The sequence below is a fragment of the Beta vulgaris genome, chromosome 1, assembly GCF_026745355.1.
Source record: "Beta vulgaris subsp. vulgaris cultivar EL10 chromosome 1, EL10.2, whole genome shotgun sequence".
Lineage (NCBI taxonomy): Eukaryota > Viridiplantae > Streptophyta > Magnoliopsida > Caryophyllales > Amaranthaceae > Beta > Beta vulgaris.
Genome location: NC_079202.1, coordinates 5,909,324 through 5,933,130, shown reverse-complemented (window position 1 = coordinate 5,933,130; position 23,807 = coordinate 5,909,324). Strand labels below are relative to the sequence as shown.

The 23,807-nt window shown below is 37.8% G+C and overlaps 1 protein-coding gene across 3 annotated transcripts; it reads left to right on the top strand.

Moving 5' to 3' along the window:
- The first annotated feature begins 13,895 nt into the window (after positions 1 to 13,895).
- On the top strand, positions 13,896 to 23,807 carry LOC104905097 (methylcrotonoyl-CoA carboxylase beta chain, mitochondrial). 3 transcript variants are annotated; one of them, XM_010693541.4, is made up of 10 exons: positions 13,898 to 14,245; positions 14,314 to 14,433; positions 15,914 to 16,348; positions 16,760 to 16,850; positions 17,678 to 17,919; positions 18,026 to 18,190; positions 19,543 to 19,617; positions 21,967 to 22,098; positions 23,285 to 23,341; positions 23,440 to 23,807. In XM_010693541.4, exons 1-10 carry the CDS (start codon positions 14,027 to 14,029, stop codon positions 23,641 to 23,643), a joined length of 1,740 nt encoding a protein of 579 aa, XP_010691843.1. In that variant the 5' UTR covers positions 13,898 to 14,026; the 3' UTR covers positions 23,644 to 23,807. The 3 variants fall into 3 exon arrangements, with proteins under 3 accessions (XP_057251918.1, XP_010691843.1, XP_057251907.1); XM_057395935.1 differs by lacking the exon at positions 15,914 to 16,348 and having other exon boundaries at positions 13,896 to 14,245; XM_057395924.1 differs by lacking the exon at positions 13,898 to 14,245 and having other exon boundaries at positions 15,921 to 16,348.

The window sequence follows — 23,807 nt, the reverse complement described above, 5'->3', positions numbered from 1 at the left end:
CTCTGATTTCTGGTTGAGTGTTGTTGTTTTTTGGCCTGATGAAGTGAAGGATGCTAATAGTAAATGTAGAAGTCAGGAGATTAAAGCTCAATTGCAAGGAATGTTAGTGCTGAAACTGTTTATGCTATATGACTGCATATAAATTATATAGTTTTTGCAATTTTCTTGAAATGTTTATTCAGGTAAAGGAAGAGAAGAAAGCTAATTTTCGTTGGACAAAACCAATGTCTAAGGAGTTATTGGAATTTCTAGCTGAAGAAGTGAGGAAAGGAAAGCGGCCAAATAACACTTTCAGGACTAGCTCCTTTATAGCTGCTGCAAAGATGATTTATGAAAAGTTTCACACCACATGTACGGTTGACCATGTTGATAATCATATGAGGACAATGAGAAGTAGTTGGGAACTATTTCTCAAGTGCGAGGAAGATCCGGATTTGGTTGGAATGACAATGTAAAGATGGTAACTGCATCTCCAACTACATATGATGCCTATATTCAGGTATGTAAAGATCGATGTATCTAACTTGCATTATCAAGCTCAATTGTTTGGTATGTTCAAAACTAACACAAATAAAATCAAAGAAAAATAAAAAGAAGAAAGAAGCTCGGGTCTTTGAGTTATGGATTCCCTTAGTGCAATAATTCAAAGAAAACTCATATCAGATGTGGATGCTGTCTTATTGTCCTGAAAGTGTAAAGCTGATGGCTAACCTGTCAATTCTGAGTGCTACACCTGTAGGCTGTAGTAGAACTTCAAAAAAAAAAAAAGGTTGTAGCAGAACCAAAGGGTCGTTTTATTTCTTGATGATATATTTAATACATGATTTATAAGATCCAACAGCAACATAATACAAACTAATTTTGTCCCTTGGGTGTTTTTGGATTAAGGGTCAAAAACTGCAGCAAGGTTATAGTCTAACAGTAGATGCTTTTTATATTGCAGCATTTTGAGTAGATCTCAATTTAGTTCCTATACGACTCCATATGAAAGAACTATATAGACATATTCTTAGGAATAACACCCTCATTTAGCCAAAGACAAAAGAGCACACAGAAAAAGGTCCACTCTTAGGAAGCTTCTCTCCTGCTGATAAGAGAGATTATATTCTAAACCTAGAAGCAGTTTTACTGAATAAAAAACTCAAATTTATGATGATTTCAGCTGATTTTACATAAATTCTACTAATTTATCATCTTATTAAGATAAGTAGCGTGCCTTTCTGATGATGGGATTTGCTTGCTAGTTGTGTTATATCAACACTCTAGGTACTTGTGTCTTCTGTTTTGTGTCAATGTTGTGTGGCAGACTTGCAGTTCAAATGTGGGCATATACTATTGAGCATTGTTTTGCAGTTCAATTCTATTGGATGATTGATGTGTGTTGATCCTTTATTTGACGTCAATATCCATCTCATGAGAAATATTTGAACAAAAAAATTGAGATGTATGAGGAGATATCGATAGTAGCGGGCTAGGACATTGCAAGGGGTAATTTTTGCAAGACGTTTGGTGACATTCAGACCTCAAGTGGACAGCCCAGTATTGTTGAAACCGAGCTTACCAAGTCAGATAGTGCAACTTCTTCCGAGCCTAGGTCTCATAGGAAGAGGTCTCGGGTCGAAGAGGAAGAGGGTGACTTGCAACATATTTCTGCTCAACTCGGAGAAGTTGTCACTGCTCTCAAATTTTTTTCCCAAAACCCACTTGATGTGCAGAAACTTTATGAAGAGATCATGAAAATGGATGATGTCGAAGAAGCCGTTTGTGTTGCTGCTTTTGATCACTTAGTTGAGCGTGAAATGCTTGCTAAGGCTTTCTTGACAAAGAGTGAACCTCTTCGCAAGCTGTGGCTCCAAAATTTTGTCAAGTCTCTACTTTGAGTTTTTTTTTATTCTACTAACTTTCTGATGAGAATTATATACATAGTATGTTTTTTAGGGGTTTTTTTTTATGAACTATTGTTATGCCTAATAGTTTTATATTATCGTGTTATGGATTGTTCAAATTTCGGAAACATTGAAAAAATGAGTGTTTGGTTTTTCTAATTATCTTATATTATTATGTTTGAAATAAAATATAATATATTGTTATTTTTTTTGAAAACATATCATATTTCTTCCTCATAATAATTTGGGGTAGCAATATGAGAGGAAAAAAAAAGAAGTGACAATACTATACAATAAGGAGTATCCATATTCAATAGGAGTAGTTGATTTTCCATCCAACCAAACAAAGGAAAATGCTTTCAATGGAAAATCATTTTTCATCCAACCAAACAACGGAAAACTTTCATGGAAATGAGTTTTCCATTGTAAATGGTTTTCCATGGAAAACCATTTTCAGTTGAAAACGTTTTACTCCCTACCAAACGGAGCCTAAAGTACATATTTCTGAAATAAAGAAAGGTGTACTAGCTTTTCTTATGGCCCAATCTGTACTTAGGCCCAGTAAACACAAAAAACACTACCTTTATACCACCCAAACCTCCAGGGTGGGTCCCTTCTTGCAGGTCTGAAGGTGGAGTTCAGGTTTGGATTTTGGGTCTAGACATTGTTGCACAAGTCTCCTATTATAGAACCTACTGTTGGGGATAGTAGTATTTCTTTACGAGTCTAGCACTACGTAACATTTGGCACCTTTTGTAGGGAGACGCAACAATGACTGATTGTCACTCATCCAATGTTGCTAGGAATAGAAGTTTTGAGATACAAGTGGAGGATATGGTGGGCGATGAAAGGCCACCTAGAGGAAGAGATTAGCCTTCTACTATTGTTCATCTTTCTGGATGGAGCAGGGAACCTGTTATTCAAGAAAATCCTGAGCGTCCGGTGACAGCTGCCCATCTGGAAACTGGCTTGAATAACTTTCGAACCAGGATGGCCGCTGTCATGGAGGAGCAAATAAAAAATAACATGCTGTTTTTCCAGGTCAATTCAGACCAGGCCGCTGTAGTGCCGCCGAGGGGGCAGTCCCAAGAAGGTCGTCCAATGACAAGCTGGTCTCCTCAGTAGGAAATGTCCAGGCGATTATCGAAAGGGAAGCAGACAGAAGTCAGTGAACCAAGAAGAAAGATGGACTGGAAGTTGGTGGTCCGTCCAGGAGATAATATTCCTCCCAGTGGTCATAAGATGGAAACAGATGCGAGGGAGTATTTGGAGGCCAAGAAGGCAGCTGCTCTTCAGCGTTCAGCCTCAGGGTCTACTCCTTACATGAAGGATCCTCCATGAAGACTCCCATCAAGAACTGAAGGAAGAAGTCAAAGACCTTCGGCTGTCCAGCCATGGTAAGAAAAAACGGTTTTACAACCTATGGTGTATAGGCGGTAAGTCCAAGCTAACACCTCCTCTAATACTGTGTTAAAGGAATATCGTTGGGATCACATACCCACTGAGGGACATGTTGGGGCACTCAAGATTAACTGGCCGAGCCCATTCTCGGCCAGAATCATGGAGTCTCCCCCGTTCCCAAAGGTTAAGCTACCGACGATAGAGCTTGTTGACGGAACCACGGATCTAGATGATCATCTATTAGCATACAAGCATCAGATGTATGTTCAAGCGGTTGATGATGCCACCTGGTGTAAGAATTTTCCAGCCACTCTGAAAGGAGTAGCTCAAAAGTGGTTCAATAATCTTCCCCCTCACTCAGTGAATAATTTCACTGAGCTTAGTATTTTGTTTACTAGCCCCTTTGTAGCAAATCGCCAGGAACAGAAGACCATCATGCATTTGGGTAAAATCGTCAAAGGACCGAAAGAAGCCCTAAGAAGTTTTGTGAAGAGATTCGACCTAGAAGCATTGCAGATCTAGGATCTGAATGCAGGGGTGGCCTTTGACGCCTTCATCAGGGGTCTAAGGCCATGAAGCTTTGAGTTTGATTTGGTGAAGAAGAAGATTTCTACTCTAACTGAAGCCCTTCTGGAAGCAGAGGCTTTAATTCATGCTATGAAAGTTTGTGCGGAAGCAAAGCATCCGGAGGCAAAAAAGATTGAAGAAACAATTCAGCCTAAGAAGAGCATCCCCAAGAAAGCTGAAACTTGGACGGTGCCTTCGATGACAACCTCATCTAAGAGAAGTAAAAGAGTTGAACCAGCAACATCACCCGAGCCTATAGAATTCAGCAAAGATCAGTACTCTATTTTTATGGAGATAAAAGATCACTATGAGCTGAAAGCACCAGCTCAAATGAAGACTCCCTACAGAAATAGGGATAAAAGCAAGTATTGCCATTTCCATAAGGATTGTGGCCACGAAACAAACGCATGCAAGCATTTGAAAAGAGCTTTGGAAGTTTTGGCTCGCAAGGGTAAGATGAATTCCTATCTACCTCAAGCGGGTAGAAAATTTCAGAAGAGAGATAATCATCAAGGTCGAAGAAAGGAAGATGAAAGCACTGACGAAGATATAGTGCTTGTGATATTTGGAGGTTTCGCAGCAGGAGGTCCCACCAACCGCGGCCATAAAAATTACTTACGGGAACTCGACCAGATAATGCTTACCAATCAGGCAAAGTCTGACCCTTTCCCTAAGGTTGTCGTCAACGAGCTAGATCGCGGGAAGATAAGAACCCTCCATGACAACCCGTTGGTGGCAGAGATGAAAATAGCAAAACCTCAGAGTGAGACGAATTTTGATTGATACAGGGAGTTCAACCAATATTATCAGTGCAGATTGTTTGTCAAGATTAAAGTTCGATGAGAATGACTTGATTCCAGTCCACCATCCCATCATTGGATTTGTGGGAGGAATAATCCACCCAATGGGAATTGTCACCTTGCCCGTCAGGGTAGCAGACAAAGAGGCATCCAGGACGCTGTTTGTTAAGTTCTTGGTGGTACGGGATATGACAGCTACAATGTCATTCTTAGACGACCCACCTTGAGACACATGAAAGCTGTTATTGTTAACCCATCTGATGCTAATGAAGTTCGAGTCGGATGGAGGGAAGATTGGATCCCTATATGGAGATTAGGAAGCAGCAAGAGAATGCTACCTCACCACTCTAAAACTTTCATCATGGAAAGGAGAAAAACCAGAGCAACCAAAGGCCATAGAGGAAGGACTGGCCAAGAGAGTGAAAGGCCAGATAAGTGAGTTAAAGAATGAAGTAGAAAGAACTCAGATGAAGGCCTCTCAGGTTGGCAAGCCGTTCATCCTTTCGCCAAGCAAGAAGAGGAAATGTCTGACCATCAAAGAAGAAAAAGCTTCGTTAGAAGAAGTAATGGCCATCATGAGTATAGGGCTAGAATGACTAGAGCCAGTAGAAAGGCCGGCTGAGATTTGTTTGGATGAAAGACGTCCGGAGAGGACGCTGAAAATTGGGTCTGTTCTAGATCCCAAGATCAAGGGTGAATTGATCAAACTATTAAAAGAATTTGAGGATGTTTTTGCATATGCGGTCGAGGAAATGTCGGGAATTAATCCCGAAGTTGACGTTCACAAGCTGAACGTAGATCTAGGTCAAGAGCCAATCCGACAGTATAAGATTAGGCACCTGGGTCCGGCCAGAAATCAGGTTGTTGATCAAGAAGTACAAAGGCTCTTAAAATCAAAATTCATCCGAGAGACTTATTATCCAGATTGGATTGCTAATGTAGTCATGGTCCCCAATCCAAATGGAACTTGGATGATGTGTGTGGACTACACTGATCTAAACAAAGCTTGTCCAAAGGACAACTTTCCTCTGTCCAAAATAGATCGGTTAGTCGATTCCACGGCCGACCATGCACTATTGAGCTTCATGGATGTTTATTCAGGCTTCCATCAGATTGCAATGTGGCCAGAAGATCGGGACAAGACTTCATTTATCACTAAGAAAGGGCTCTATGGCTGGTAGAGGATGCCTTTCGGCCTTCGAAATGCGCAAGCTACCTTCCAACGGCTAATAAACACTGTCTTCCAGCAGCAGCTGGGGAGGAATATGGAGTCTTACATTGATGACATGATCGTCAAAAGTCTGAAGGAAGTAGATCATATGTGTAATCCCCCATATTTTTAAGATATTTAATTAAATAGTTTTAATCATTTTTAATTACTAAAGCTATTTAATTTCAGTATTTGAGAGTAGAAGGGTATTTTGGTCATTTTACCAAAAGAGTATTTGAGTATTTTCATAAAGAAGTAATTTAGTATTTTCAAGAAAGTATTTTATTAATATTAGTAGGAAGATTATTTTGGAAATTGATCATCAAATGTATTTTGGCAATTTAATGAGTAAGGGCATTTTGGTCTTTTACCCCAAATTGACTACCACTATAAAAGGGGAAAACCCTAAGTTTTCCATCTTTCTCCATCATTTTCACTAGCCATCTTTTCAAAAGAAAGAGTAAGATGGATTTTTCTCTCAAACTCTTTCTTCCTCAAGTAAGTTTTCTTTAAGCAATTTCTTCAAAGATTCAAGTTCTAATCTAGTTTTTGTTTTTGAAAATTGTAGGAAGATCTTGCAAGTACCAAAGGAAAGTAGAAAGGTTATTTTTCTGAATTTTATTTTCTTCTTTTACTTTTCTTCCTCTTTAATTTCGGACTCCCCCTCCCCCTTGGGTTTTCCGGCCACCTTGTGGCGGTGGGGCTTGGCTGGGCACCGGCGAGTGTGGCGTGGCCACTGCCGTGCCAGTGTAGCAGCAGTAGCTGGGCACGACGAGTGCCACCTGCCGCTGCCGCGCTGGTGGTGGTGCAGGTGGTGCTCGTGGTGGCGCCGGCGAGTGTTAAGTTTTGGCTTTTGTGGTTTTCGAACCACTTGTAAAAAAAAAAAAAATCTGTTATTATTATTAATTAATTTACAGCAATAAATTATTAGGAAAATAGTAGTTTTTATAAAGTTTTAAGTATTAGTTTGTAGTGGGTTTTGCCTACTAGTAAAGGTTTTCAAGTTATGACTTTAAAATAGTTTTTAAAGCCTTTTTAAGGAAAAATCAGCTTTATTATTATATTTAAAATGCTGATTTTTATTTATTAGTAGCTTTGAATTGTTGTTGGAAGTACTAATTGATAGTACTTTATTGTTGGTAGGTTTCAAGCATAATTAAAGCCAGTCAAACTTTTGACTGTTGATTTTTGTGTAATCAAGGTACATACACTTTGACCTTGACTTTAGTAGTTTCAAATGATACATATATTTTATTGAGCATGAGGAGTAAGGAGAGGCTTATGCCTTGAAATTGTTTGAGTATATGTTGAGAACTTAGAAAGGAGATTAGGAATGGAACTTTTGAGTTATTCCTATATTTGAAAAGCATGTGATTGATGATTATTGCTTTTGAGCATGATTAAAGTTATTAAAGTTACTCTTGAAGTTATGGCTTGCCTATGAATATTTTTATTGAGCATGGTCTCATTCGAGGTTATATATGTTATTGAGCAAGGTCTCATTATAAGTTATATATTTTACTGAGCATGGTCTCATTAGAAGTTATATATATTATTGAGCAAGGTCTCATGAGAAGTTATATTTTGTTGAGCAAGGTCTCACAAGTTAAAGTTATTGAGCAAGGTCTCGCAAGTAGTTTAATCATTGAGCAAGGACTCAATTGATTGGATCATGGATCCTTAAGAAAGTAAGAAAAAGGACTCATGGAGTCATTAAAGTAATAAGATGAGCAAGGTCTCAAAGAATTTAGAATTGAGTTAACTATGGTGTTTGTTGCATTCACTTGTTAAAGAAAGATAAGAAATTAATTTATTTGCTAGATGTATTATTGTGATTGTGTCTCACATAATGGGCTTTGGCAATAAAACTCTTGGGATGGATCCCCCATGAGTATTGAACATAAGGGGGGAATTAGTGTGAAACTATACTCCTGCATATAGCTTTGCATGACGATGTTAATGCTTTTATTTTATCAAGCAAGTTTATGGAATTCCAATTATCAAGATCTTTGAGTGGACTAGGTGTCACTCGTATTCTTTATCTCTGAGATGTTGAGTCTAGAGGCTCACTCTCACCCTCATTCATTACTAACAAGCTTAAAAATTCTCGAGTCAAGTTATTTAAAGTTCATGGAACTTTAGTAAGAGGTGTGGGATCTCTTACACAAGGAATAGTAACCCGTATGACTCCAAGAGGAGGACGGTGCCCGTTCATTGCCAAATAATAATAAAAGAAAGTATTTAGTAAGTTCAGTTATATGCTTGTCGTATGTAGAGTCGTAAGAAGAGCAAGCCAAAGTGATTGAGGATTGCATGCATTATTATTCGCATTAGTTAGTTGTGTTACGTACTCAGCGTTGCTGATGTATGTGTTTCTTTGTTTCTTTTGGTTGTTGTTTTTCCTCAACAACCCTGTGATGATCCATTTGGTAAGCAGAGTTTAGAGAAGAAGTTACAGGTACAAGTTCTTGATGTCCATGGAAATTATAAGCATCCGAATGGGAGTTTTCAGTACACGAGTACTTTATTATTTAAGCTATCTTGAATTTTACGTTTGACTTTACTTGACCAATGGGGTCAAGGTTTGACTTTTGAAGATGAGACTAGTATGGGATAGTCTCGGAGTTTGTAATTCATTTTCATACTTTCTTATTTCTGTTGTATTAAAGTATTTCCAGTTTATTTTAAAAGATTTCCGCTGTATTATCTGATTAGCCTTACGTATTATCATGCGTGGCATAACAACTCCCGCAATTTCTCCTAGTTTATAAAAGGAGGAGTCGTGGGGGTGTTAAAATATGAAGGATCTCCGAGAAACATTCCTGACTCTTAGAAAATACAAGCTGAAGCTGAATCCTCAGAAATGCGTGTTTGGAGTAGTGGCCGGAAAGTTTTTGGGCATCTTGGTCGACCAGAGATGAATTGAAGCAAACCCTGATAAGATTCAGGCGATTCTAGACATGACATCTCTGTCCAAAGTTAAGGAAGTTCAGCGTCTAACAGGGTGCTTGGCAGCCCTAGGACGCTTTCTTTCGAAATCCGGAGATAAATGTCATCTCTTCTTCGCAACGATAAAAAAGAAAGCAAAATTTGAGTGGACGGAAGAGGCGGAGTAGGCTCTCCAGCAGGTCAAAGAGCATCTCCGGCAGTTGCCTCGATTGGTAAGTCCGGCCGAGGGGGAAAAGTTTGTATATTTGACTGTATCACCACATGCAGTGAGCGTTGTTCTTCTGGCCGAAAGAGATTCATTACAAATTCCTGTCTACTTTATAAGCCATGTGCTAAAAGATACCAAATGTAGATATTTGTTGGTGGAGAAATTCGGCCTAGCACTGCTCATGGCCAGCCGGAAACTAAGGCCATACTTTCTCGCTCATAGTATCCTCATCTACACTGACCAGCCTTTAAAGCAAGTTTTGCACAAAATGGATGCCTCTAGACGGATGCTAAAATGGGCCATGGAGCTAATTATGTTTGACCTAGAATTTGAGCCCAGAAAAGCAATCAAGGGTCAAGCCTTAGCTGATTTCATCGTGGAGCTTACTCGACCTACGGTGGATTTCGTCCAAGACCCAGCAAAGGAAGGCGGCACAAGATCCTTATGGTGGATGGATCATCCACTGCCAACGGCTGCGGGGCTGGTATAATTTTCCAATCACCAGAAGGGGACAAGTTTGAGTATGCAATTAGATATCAGTTCCAGGCTTCAAAAAAAGAAGCGGAGTATGAGGCGCTGCTAGCCGGCATTAAAATGTGCAAAGCGGCAGGAGCTCTGGAAATTGAGGCAAAGACGGATTCCCTGGTGGTTGTCAGTCAAGTAAATGGTGACTTTGAATGTAAAGAGGCGTCCATGAGTAAATACATGAAGCTGATTCAAGAAGAAATAAAAACGTTGAAGCGATTTGTGCTTGACCATGTTCCAAGGTTTGAGAATCATCACGACAAGGCTCTCTCAAAACCAGCCAGTTCGGCCGAAGGGGATGTGCCGCGAACTGTGTTTTGGGAGGTAAAACCGACAAAGAGTATTGATCAAGAGCAAGTTCTGTTCCTCAGCCGAGGAAATGTCTGGAGGGACCCCATCATTGAATACAAGAAAACGACAAATCCCATGGAAGCCAAGTATGTGAAAGCAAGGGACACGTGGTTCGAGCCGTGGGATGAATCCTTGTACAAAGAGGCATTTAACCGGCCACTCCTCAAATGCATTACTAGGGAGGATGGGTTAGATGTCTTGAAAGAATTGCATGAAGGAGCTTGTGCTTCTCACATTGGGGGAAGAGCATTAGGAGAGAAGGCCTTAAGAACAGGGTATTGTTGGCCCACCTTAAAGGAGGACGCCCTGCTCTATGTGAAGAAATGTGATAGTTGTCAGAGGCATGTCAATATGTATCAGAAGCCGTCCAACTATTTGACTCCAGTTCTTTTTCCCCTTCCCTTCGCCAAATGGGGAATGGATACCTTGGGGCCGTTTCCTGTAGCGGCTGGCCAGAAGAAATTTGTGATAGTAGCAGTAGACTACACTAAATGGGTCGAGGTTGAAGCTATGAGAGAGATCACCACTAATGATGTAAAGGGGTTTATCTGGAAGAACATCATTACAAGATTTGGTATGCCTTAGTCTATTATCTTTGACAATGGACCGCAGTTTGAGACGCCTAAGCTCAAAGAATGGCTGGCCGACCAGAACATTAAAGCTCATTTTGCTGCCGTTGCTCATCCTCAGGCAAATGGGCAAGTAGAAGCCTTCAATAAAATCCTCTCAAGCGCGCGGCATAAAAAAGAAGCTAGATAATGCCAATGGATTATGGGTAGAAGAGTTACAGTTGGTTCTTTGGTTAATCAGAACGACGGCCAAGAACTCGACTGGGGAAACCCCATTTATACTCGCCTACGGCTCGGAAGCCGTTCTGCATATTGAAATAGAAGAACTGACTTTGCGAGTCATGCTTTATTCAGAGGAAGCCAACTGGGTTGCTCTTCGCACAACTTTGGATCAGGTTCCTGAAGTCAGGGGAAATGCTCTATTAAGAATGCAGCTGTATAAGCTGCGAATGGCTCGAGAGTTTAACAAAAGAGTGGCTAGGCGGCCATTGAAGGTGGGAGACCTTGTCCTGAGAAAAATGGAATTGGTCGGCCGGGCTAAAGAAATAGGTAAGCTCACACCGAACTGGGAAGGGCCTTACCATATTGTCCAAGAAATTCAAAGTGGCACCTTTCGTCTGGAAGCTATTGATGACCGTCCTATTCCTCAGACGTGGAACTCAGACACTTTGAAAAAATACTGCATCTGATGTAATTGGAAAGTGTAATTCCCTGCTAGCTAAGTGTCATAGAGCATTACTGAAAAAGTAGAAATGTATACATGTATCTTGGCTCCCAACCAAGTCAAATTCATATAATACAAATCTACTTCCATACTATAACCATCTCTTTACTATTTGATTAAGGGCACACACCATCAACCAAGCCAGTGGCCTAAAACAAATATTCAAAAAAAGAACAACGGAACACAAACACCTTCTATTAGGAGATCGGCCAACATGTCAAAATCCTTTAAGGATTACACATGACGAAGGCCACCAATTGATAAACTTATAAAGTTAATATCAATCTCCTACACGAACGTGGCTGAAATTAAGAAACTTTAGTAAAAGGGTCTTAATTTCCGTCCAAAGGCCGCTCACTATGATAACCACCTTAGCAAAGGAATAAGTTATTGCAAGCTTTAACAAGGATGGACGAATTGCTACAATGCTAGATTATACTTTGCATAATATACCACCATCAAGAATGGTCATTCTCCTTCTTAGAGCAAAGAATATTACTAAAATTTCTTCGTCTAAGAAGGGGAGGATTGATTCTTGGCTTCAGTGATAATTGATCTGATTTTGTTTTTGATTTCCTTTGTTTGTTCGTGTTTTTTGTAATTAGGTTTCTTCGTGCAATGTATGATGTTAGGATTTCTGTAATTTTAATTTAATGATTTGTGTTTTAAGTTTTATGTTCTTCATGTTTGCTTTATAGAAATCTAAATGTCCTAAAGCATCAAACTTGGGAGGTAATTACTGACAGTTACAACACAAAAATCACAAAGGACTGACTTGGAAGAAGTAGTGACATTGAGAAAGTGAAGAATACAATTTAGTGTTTATGTATCCCTGGCTACATTATTTAATTTTTAAGCATTCTTCTGCAAGCTCATATGTATGTGTCATCATCTCAGCATAATTGATCTGTATCCCTGGCTACATTATTTCAAATTTTTTTTGGGTTAAAAGGGCTGCGATTTTGGTCAAAACCGCAACCCTTTATACAAAGAAGGGATGCGTTTGAGCCCCAAAACCGCAGCCCTTCCATATTGGAAGGGCTGCGGTTTTGAGCCTCAACTGCAGCCCTTCGTTGTGAAGGGCTGCGGTACGGAAAGGGCCGCTGGCCAAAAACGCAGCCCTTAGTGCCGTTTTAACCGCAGCCCTTCCGTTTTTTCCACTAGTGAAAGGAGTAAGGGTTAACTGTGGGCCACTGATGTCATTTAGTGTATTTTTTGGGAGGCGAAAAGTATAGTGGGAAGTACGAAAATGTCACACCCTAAAAGAAATTACGAAGAACAAAAACCAACAAGGGAAAAATTATATTTATCAATTTTTAATCACTCTGATCCATTATGCAGTTCAAAAGTATAAATATATCAAATTTTTAGAACAAATGAAGATACAAATGGGAGCATAACACTAAAATACTAAAGAAAGATTGAAATTCATCCACAACAATAAGCTTTTAAAGATTTACAATATAACATTAAAATCAAAATGGTGTACTGACTAATTTTATATTGTAAATAGTAATGTAAAATAAGGATTTGAAATTTTGTATTGCAACGAGTTGATCAATATTCAATTTGAAATTTTGTTCATCATCCTTATCATAATTGAACTTAGGATGATTTGTAAATTATTTATCTGTAACAAGATAGCAAATATCATCGCATGAGTACTATATATATACTCATTGGCAATTTTATAGATGGTGGAAATAATCTTATATCAGCTATAGTGGAAAACATATATTCGACCACATAGAGGATCATTTAGAGGAAACTAAGTATTTTCAAATAATGATAGATATTTTTGCTTCGACCCATAAGATAGTGGAGATTGTGAATGATCATGTGTTGTCCGAATTACCCGGGTTATTAATAGAGTATATTTAAGTTTAAAAATGCAATTTCTAAGAAAAAATGCAACTTAGAAGTGCATGGAAATCTACTTCATTGAATTCCTAAATACCATTAGATGTTCCGGTCTATTGAATCACAATATAAGACTAAAGGTTGGTACACCAGTGATGATACTGAGGAATATTGACCCGGCCAACATCTGGTTTATGTAACAATACTAGGTTGGTAATCAAGCATGTCAAAAACCGAATCATCCAAGTTATGGTCATTTAGGTAGCAACGGGGAATAAGGTATTTATACACCGTATGATATTCCGTCAAATGAAACAAAATTTCCTATGATGTTTCAAAAAAAAAGCAGTTTCTTTTGGAAGTATTAAAAATCAAGGACAATCTCTATCGCATATTGGGTTTCCCGAGACCAGTTAGCAGGCATGACTAATTTTACATAACCATTTCTAGAGTCACGAGTAAAAGATGCCTAATAGTTTCTAATTTATGAGGAAGAACATGAGATGTCTAATACTACGATTAATCTAGCATATAAAGAAAACATATGAGTTATGTATCTGCTAAACAACTTTATAATTAATATAAAGACGCCTTTTTATCATACAAAAACGAATTTGGCCGAATAGATATAAAGAATAGTTTATATGTTTTCAATGTAGCTAATATATAAACATTCTTATTAAACTAAATCGTTCTCGTACATTATGCACGGGTCCAAAACCTAACTAAGGTAGTCCCTCGTACTGACGAAAATAACATGACAATTATCGTTAATTGACGTGGAAAATGTTTGGGCGTGTAATGGATTAGTCCTCCATGTCAACAACAGCAAGTCAGCAACTCAGCAAGAACTCGGATCACTAGTACTTGTATCTTTGTACTTTGTAGGAAGCAAAATGACGAACTACGATCATATCTTGGAAAAAGAGTAAAACTAAGGAAAAAAGTAAAATTTGACAAAACCTAAATTCCAGAGATGTTGGGTTTCTTAACCAGAAATTCATCAAAACCATCATCATCATTCTGGAATTCTCGTTCATGGCTCCTAAAATCATCTGCTTCAATTCTTCAAACAAAAAGAGAATTATGTTTGGGAGTTCTTCCCGACGCCATTGACAGAAATTCCGACGCTTCTATTCGCAATTCCCAATTAATGCACGATTTACTCTCTCAACTCCATTCTAACATCAACAAGGTAATTCCTTATTATTTTATATTTCAAATTTAAGATATGATATTTATATGTATGATTTTCAATCAAAGGTACTTTGTGGTGGGGGAGAAGAAGCTGTAAAGAGAAATAGAAGTCGGAAGAAGCTTCTTCCTAGAGAGAGAATCGAACGGATTCTTGATCCTGGTTCTTCCTTCCTTGAACTTTCCCAGGTAGTAATTAAATTTTTGTTTTTTTTTTCCTAATGATTTTAAGTTTTGTTATGTTTAATTGTACATGAATTGATAGAAATTTTTGTTTGTTTTAGTCAGAGTTAGATATAAAATGAAAAATTTATGAATTACAGCTATGAAAACCTTAATTGGAAATTTTTTATATTTGGTATTTCAATCAGAAGGTTTTGCAGTACCTTAGATTTTCAATTGATTATATTTTGGGTCCATCACAAAATTTGGTGCTGAATCCGGCTGTTTGAATATTGATAACTAGTCTTACATGCACGCAATGCGTGCGATAATGTGTGATAACAAATGAAATAGAAAATAAAATTAATTGGGTAGAAAAACCGTCTTTAGATTTTATTTTTTCAAAAAACTGATATTCAGTTAAAATGTCTTACTTTCCCCCCTTTTTTCATTCAAATGAAATAGTTAGTTATCCTCTATTTTTTTTTCTTTTTTCTATTTTTTGGTGTCCCCCATATGTTGCCTTATATAATAGAGATTCCAGTTCAATAGATAGTGGAAGGTGTTGGGTTTTTGGCTTCAATTAGTGACGCTTTCAAGTAAATGGTATTGGGTGTAGACTTTGGACCTCTTTTGGTTGGCAGTTCAATATATAGTGAATGGTATTCCTTCATATTCATCCTTGTCAAGGTAGATCGCCACTACAAGTACTCAACTAGTGAGTGATTTAATATTGTCATAGCTGGTTGAAGGTCCTGGAATCACTTTTGATGTTCTCCATCGAGGCCGTTAGAATAGCGTCTTATGGATGCTATATTTATTCAAAATAAAAAATAAATGTTAAAGACATCTTTAGTATGATTGATATTCTATATTTTTGTGTAAAATTAATAATTGAAGCAGGATATGATATGCTTTCTTGAGCTGTAACTTTATTGCTTCATTATTCATTTAGTAGTTATGAGCAATAAAAAAATGTAAATGTGGACCAATAGCCAATGGGCGATGAAACCCATTTTGGATCCGAGACCTGCCAGACCCAATAGGTTTGCATAAGGGTCTCAAAATTTCAAACCCAATGGATTTGGGCGGGTCTGGGTGCACTTCAAAGATTCCAAGTCTGGGTCAACTTCAAAAATTCCGAGTTAAGGTCTGGGTCTAACAGAAAACCCAAGACTGGACCCATTGCCACCCCTAGACAGTCAGGGTCATATTCAAAATTGATCGGTCATCCTCTGAGGTCATTGACATTGTGCTGAGAATTTTATCCTCATATGTGACTGTATCATGTTCGAAATTGAAGTAGATTGGTTGATTTGGTGTGTTTGAGTTTTGAAACTCCTGATACTTAATCTCATTATAAATCTGTTCACTTTACGCTTTACGATGGAATTTGAAGTTACTCTGTCAAGAGGTTATTATCATACAAATGAATTTCCTCCATCTCAAACAATGGATATAAGGAAAAATATGTCAAGTTTCTCTAAGCTTAAATTGATGCAATTAGCTTGCAGGCCATGGGCTGTATGAAGAGTCCCTTCCATCTGGTGGAATAATCACTGGAATTGGTCCAGTTCATGGGAAACTTTGTATGTTTGTGGCTAATGATCCCACTGTTAAAGGAGGAACTTATTTTCCCATCACAGTGAAGAAACATCTGAGGGCACAAGAAATTGCTGCTCAGTGCAAGCTACCATGCTTGTACCTTGTAGATAGTGGTGGTGCTTTCCTTCCCAAACAAGCTAAAGTCTTTCCCGATAAGGAGAACTTTGGCAGAATCTTTTACAATCAGGCCATTATGTCTGCTCAAGGTATACCACAAATTGCACTCGTTTTGGGTTCATGTACTGCTGGGGGTGCGTACATACCTGCAATGGCTGATGAAAGTGTAATGGTGAAAGGAAATGGAACAATATTTCTTGCTGGACCTCCACTTGTGAAGGTCAGTGATAGATTTATGCAAGTTTACTTAGCTCATGTTTCTTCGAGCGACAATTTGTCAATGACTTTGGCAAGGTTTTTTTAATTTAACCCGCTAATCATGCGCTAAAGGAAATATAAATCAAATTGTATTTCATTTATTTTGAACTCTGGAGTTGAAATTTGGCTGCTGCCAAACATCAAAGTGGAATATGACATTCCAGATTGATATTTAATCTCAATATCTGGGATTGAATACGGATTTTAAGTTTCCAAGCACATCCTGATGGGTTTTCGTAAATCCTTCATTTTGTAAATTCTGAAATTGACTACTCCATGAATTACTCTGTTTTAACTTTTCCACTTTGCAAAATTATTTTCAGATTACACATGCTTGGTTATGTGTTTGTTTTTGATGCAAGTCTTGAAGCAGGCTGCAACTGGTGAGGAAATTTCTGCTGAGGATTTGGGAGGTGCCAGTGTGCACTGTAAGATATCAGGAGTTTCTGATTATTTTGCTGAAGGTATTGTGCTGCTGTAGCATCTTTTTCGGTTTATTTCACGTGTTTTGGTTGATCAATGATATCTTTACTGCTTTCTCTTGTTAGTTTCATGACACTTTGCTTCAACTAGCATTCTTGCTAAACTAATGTCATGAAATTTATAGAAGTCTTGTTGCTCTTAAAACACATGTACTTGCTTGTAGAGAGTATAAGCCATTGCTGAATTTGTTAACATTGCTTTCACTTCTAGCTGGTATGTAGCTTTCATGGTGCCATCATCGGTAGCAACTTCATTTTATGAATTATGGTGAAGGGAAGATTGATGTCTAAGCTAGTTTGTCACATAAGTTGTATGCTTTTTTCTGGCCAAGTGAAGCATCAATATGAATTGTGGAATCATGCTACTAATGGTTTTAGTTATACTACTTGGCTACTTGCAAAGTTTTATCCGCTTCTCATCAAGACACAAGTAATAAGTGCATTAGAAAAAGGGATCATCAGAAATCTAGGCTACACCAGATTTCATGCTTTACGTTCCTTTTTAAATTGTGATTCCTCGCTTCTTTTGTTCTGTATGTTGAAGAAATTCTCGAGGAGGATGTATAGAGAAGTTCCTCAACACGGCCGGGAAGATTGACCACTGTAGTTTGTTCATGCCCAGATTACAATTTTTTAATCCTTGCAAGATATATCAGCAGAAATAATAAAACCTTAGAAATGTGATATTTTGCAGCTTAGTTTTACCAGCTCCCTGTTTGATTTTCCTCTCTTGTGGAAGATACATTAAAGGGAGGGGAGCAACGAAACATAGTCATTTCAATTTCAACTATTTTGGTGTTTCCTTGCAGATGAGCTGCATGCACTACATACAGGAAGGAATATTATTAAAAACTTGTATATGGCCGGAGGAGGACAGTTACCTGATTCTTGGAATTTCACGACAGAAGAACCCAAGGAACCTCTTTATGATCCAAAAGAGCTCAGATATATTGCTCCAATAGATCACAAGCAGCAATTCGATATACGATCTGTTATTGCTCGTGTCGTTGACGGGAGTGAATTTGACGAATTCAAGAAACTGTATGGCACTGTGAGGCCCATTGCATCACTTGGACACAACGACCTAAATCATAGCTAATCTTTGTTTTTTTATTTTATTTTTTTGTTGAAATTTTTTGTTGGCTATTCTTTTGCAGACTCTTGTAACAGGGTTTGCGAAAATTTGTGGGAAACCTGTTGGCATCCTTGGAAATAATGGAGTGTTATTTAATGAATCCGCTCTAAAAGGGGCCCACTTCATTGAATTATGCACCCAACGTGGTATTCCATTGGTTTTTCTTCAGAATATTACTGGATTTATGGTATGATATTATCTTATTTCTCTTGAATATAGATAAATCTGTTTGGAGATGTTTTTTTTATTTGTGATCTATGAATTGACAATATTGGAACTAGAACAGAGTTAGGGGCAACCAACAGAATACTTCTGTTTTTCTTTTAATTGCAACCTTTGACTTGCACATCTGTCAATGCATAACTATAATCACTAAAATCTTCAATTATCTCTGTCATGAATTAGTTGTCCAATTAGGTTTGGGTAATATAGGTATGCATATTAAGAGTAAACAGTAGGGGAATGTAGGTTTTCCTGGGGTAGATAGAGTAAAAATAAGTAACATATTGATTGAGTAAAAAGGAGTGCTAGTGGAGGTCCCCACATCACATGAGAGATATAGTGGAGGAACCCATAGTCTATATCACATGGATGGAGTAGGGTAAAATTTCCATTTAGGGTAACAGAACAATATTTATGGACTGGTCAATATAGTATAGAGGGTAATTCTTTGAGGATGGAGGGAGTAGTGGTAAACTTATTGGAAATTAAAGTTTGAAATTATACATTGAGATAAATCCAACATCTCTAATATCAAATTTTTATATATATACATATTAGTCAAAAAGTTTTGGTCAAAGTTAGTATATGAATTACCGACAAAAGACAAAATGTTGCAACTAAGGAAAATAGAAGGAAGTATTAAGCAGGGATTCTTCTAGCGCCATCTCTGAGGATACATTATGAGGGACACAAATGTATGTGGTTTATGCGTATCTGGTGTATTGCTATCTCAAAAAAACGTTGCTAGAATGCAGCAGAATGTTATGAAAAATGGCAAGAAGTATGAAGTATGAGTTTTCCAATGGTGCCATTCTAGAGCTAGGACTTCCATTCTCCACTTTAGCTAATAAATGCATTTAGAGTAGGTCTCTGGCATATTTCTGGTTAAAGTTCATCCTTAAGGCCTTGTGGCTTCTCCTTGCACCATTTGCTGCAGAATTCCTATAAATAGGCTTATCTTAATTGCAATTTGAGCCTGAAGAGTTCTATCTCTTTCTTTCGAGAACAACATTGTACACCTTCCAGTATGACATTCATCTCAACTAGGGCTCTATCTTCTTATTTCATGGGTCTATTTTCTTCGTGTTAACTTCCATTTCTATTATATATTTCTCAGTTGTACTGAGTTTTCTCTAATGTCCACTTTATCTGTTTCAAATTAGAAGATTCAATCAAAAGGTTTTAGTTTTATTCAGAAGGTGCCTATAGTCTATACTCTATAGACACACATGATTGGTGTAAAAGATTTGGTGACGAATAATGTTGAGTAAACCAGTAGTTTATATCAATTATCTCCTAATTCTTTTTTCTTGGTAGGTTGGCTCAAGAGCTGAGGCCAATGGCATAGCAAAAGCTGGGGCAAAAATGGTGATGGCTGTTGCTTGTGCAAAGGTTGGTTGTGCAACTTCACCTTTGACCCTTCATTCAAATCCCATTCCACCCTTTTTCTTATTACAGGGATTGCTTTATTTTGTGATTCAATTATTTCTTATGTGGGTTGTAAGTTGTAAGTTCTTTACGTGAGTTTATTAAGTTACCACGTGTGTTGGCAAGCATCACCATGTGTTTATTAAGTTATTTAGAATACCATGTGCTGGCTAGGATCATCATTTACCACTTAGATTATTAATCCAATTACGGATTGTGATGATCAGGTTTGTAGTTTATTAGTGTTCTGTGTACTATTATAATTTTGACCTGTATAAAGTATATCATGCATGGGTATTATGGATCAACTCTTATCATGGAATCCCCGTTTCTCAACTTCTGAGCTCCATGCTGATTCTATGTTATTCATGTGTTATTGTTGTGTAATTCTCTAAAGCTGAATATTGTGAACGAACATCTAGATTTAGTTTATTTCCCTTTGATGAGTTACACAGAGTATAATTCCCTCTTGTACATTTGTACTTTATTTATGCTGCTCTAGCTACAATTTTGAATTGTCCAAAGAATGTGGGTCTTTGAAGTTTGATCAATAAATATGACTGGGTAGAGGGGGTGATAACTGTATCCATGAAGTTTAATAAGAGCCAAAAGGTTTGTTTCCTCTTTGGTTTTCGATCATTATAGACTGAATAAAAAGTGACATATTGTTGTGCTTGTGCATCTTTTTATAGAAAAGCAGCCGACAGTTGTTGCATATATCAAGGGTCATTTTGGAGACATCTTTGTTATTGCCTTTGTAGGGTTGAAATTGTTATGTCCAACCCCCTTAACTGCCATGGGAGGTACCTTTTTCGAGGCTTGGGATACCAGATCTGTATATAGACTATACTGTGTATTGAAGAAGCTTCGTGTTTGTCTAAATGCATTTCTATCAAGTGCTTGTGCCTTGTAGTTTGTTACTTTGTTGTCATAATTAGGAGCAGAACTTAAGAGTTGTACAGAAAAACAAAAGTAGGGTGCTATGTACTGGGCTGAACTTCATAAAGGTCATGCACCTTAGGTTTGGTTGGCTTTATCCGAGCTTGATCTTTGTTATTTTGGATATTGAGCTTGTTCGTTGCAATCTCAGTATCTCTTATGTTCAACAAGCCAAGAAAAAACAAGTATGAGCTTTGATCATTATCTACATAATGATTGTTATGAACAACTACCTTCTTTTGCCAAGCTTGACTAGCTCTAAGTTATGTGGATTTTGGAACTTAGTGCTGTACATAATTATCAGCTTCACTGAAAGAACGACATGATCAAGTGTTCTCATGAAAATGCAACTAATATGCGTGCATTATTAGCTATGACGGGAATGTTGTAAATTATTTTCTGCAACTCAAATTGTTATCTCATGTCTTAAATAAAGAACCAAATTATAAGTAAAGCCTCAACTTTTAAATGAATTGGAGATGAAGTTAGAAATCAGCTAGTGCTGCAAATTTACCTGCAAGCTTATGATTTAGGAGAGCTACTTGTGGACCAGGTTTGCAGTCTGTGAATTTGTAGATTATTCTTGCTCATTCTTCCACTGAGACGATTAAGAAGCACCTGTCAATTGTGTTCTACACTGCTAGCAAAGAAAGTATCATTGAAAGACCATTATCCATAACTATTAAGAAGCATTAGCAACCCCATTAAGTATTTCCCAATCATAAGATGTCACACTGGGTATCTTTGTAGTTGTTCTTGAAAGTCGGACAGATTTTGTTTTCCAAGTTGTAGTCATTTCAATTAAACTGTGAAGAAAAACTGGTCATATTATTAGTATCCTCATTGTCTTTAAAGTATAGTATCATATCGAGTGCTTTCTTCAAATTCAAGTCTACTTTTATTAGGCTCTCTGATCATTATATTATGCCCATATATGTTCAGTGTTCTTCTTAATCTCATAATTCCTTCAGGGCGGCCAGATGTTAGTCAGTTTAGTGGCAGTAAAACATTGAAGCATGATGGCTCAGAGTGATGAATTAGCTCTACACACTAAAGATATGGATGGTTAGACTGCAAAGATAGTTTGGACGTTTCTTTAAGCTGTAGGTCTCATTTTGGTTGGGATTCTTTACTTCTCCTAGTTTCTAAACTTCAAGGAAGATTTTGACATCCTAGGAGGCAGGAGCATGTAGTAGGACCCCCTCATAGGAATGTTAGTTTCCTTCACGGGTGCATATTTCTCTACCTATGTGTTATCTTGACTTATATGTATGTTCGGCTTGCTTTCAAGTTAATGTGCAATTGTTAGTTGAGCAAGGAGGACACCAGGAAATGAGTGACGTGTATGTGTTGTGCACATTTTTCTCTTTTCAGGTTCCCAAAATCACAATTATAATTGGTGGAAGTTTTGGTGCGGGAAACTACGCAATGTGCGGACGTGCATATAGCCCCAATTTCATGTTCTTCTGGCCGAATGCGAGAATTTCCATAATGGGAGGAGCGCAGGTACGGTCTATTTATGCTGATTATGATATTGCTACCTTTTTTACATAGTATTGGCTTGTCAAAATTAGTATATTATGAATTATGGTGCTGCTCCATCCCAATTTAGGCTAATGTGAACCGTGAGAAACAGCTTTAAGCGACTTGAGTTCAAATGTCAAAGTCTGAGATTAAACTTCTGTTAAATAGGTTATTTGATGTGCACATGGCTTACTAATGGCAATTATTTTTTCTCCATTTATGTAATATTGAAAAGAAAAAGGAAAGAAAAATATTTGCAAAAATACCATTATTTTTGGGTGAATGCAATGTTCTAAAATTCTAACTGATACGAGGGTCTGAATGGCAGCAGTAGTATTCCACAGAACTCAGACCAACAGTAAAGAAGAAGAGTAGGAGAGAACAGAGAAGTATTGTATTAAGTTTAAAGGAAAATAAAGAAAACTTTCGAGTGGCTTCCACACTCCAAATACAAGGAAATGAGAATTTTTTTTTCTGGATGATTTCCTTAACCTCTATACAGTGATATTGATACTGCTAACTAGTACTTTTTCATATTCTTCTCTCTTCTTGGTTGAGCTATCCACAATCCTTGGTGCTTTGCTGTCACCTTTTTTGCTGCAGTCCCCAAACCCTAAATAACGGAATCTGTCATCATTCCCTCAAGGTTAGAATTCGTGAAAATCTTCTAGGAAGGACTCCAGGACCAAACCTTAATCACATGCCAGCTAGATCCCTACCTCTAAACAATCTACAAAGTAATACATATAATATCATGGAATGAAATTAAGCTCCACTGTCACATGCCTCAGCTTCTTTCTGCATTTTCACTTTTGAAAAGTGCCTTATGTACAAGGTTAGTTTACACGCTTGGCTAGTTGGCTCATCTGCCTCTGCCTTTCTTTGGAAGGTCGTCGCTTTTCTATCCAACTTTATCACATATAGAGTAGTTAAAAGGCTTACTCTGTTAATTGATGCATGGGACTGTTGCTTGAGCCTTGACATAAAAGGGAGTTCCGATAATTGTTGGGTTTTTTTTTTTTTTTTTTGGGGGGGGGGCGGGGGGGGGGGGGGGTTCAAGACAACTAGCTAAAGATTTTGAAGTTATATTGTCATATTCTCCTATTGATGTTTAAGGACAAGAATAACATGTAGGTAATGACTCATTTTTATTCATGGTCATGTTCAGGCTGCAGGTGTGCTGACTCAAGTAGAAAAAGCCAACAAACAACGGCGAGGGATCGAGGTAATGTACAATTCATTTGGAGATGTTGGTGGTCTTTGTTTGCTGGACAATTATCAACTGCTGCACTTAACTGATCTTGCATGCAAATATATCTGCAGTGGACAACTCAAGAAGAGGAAACATTCAAAGCGAAGGTTGAAGAGGCATATGAGAAAGAAGGTTCTCCATATTATTCTACAGCTAGGCTCTGGGATGACGGTATCATTGATCCTGCAGATACAAGAAAGGTTATTGGTCTATGCATCTCTGCCTCAATGAATCATTCTCCAGAAGAGACGAAGTATGGTGTGTTCAGAATGTAACGAGATAAATGAGATGATGATTCAGTGTTGAACTGTATATATGTTTGTAAATGTAAGGAAGCAGCTAGGATATTTTCATGTTATTTAAACATCATGACTATGGATCCCCTTTGGGCTGATTGTTAAAACATAAGAAGCAAAGTACAGCTTATTTGGAGCTTCAA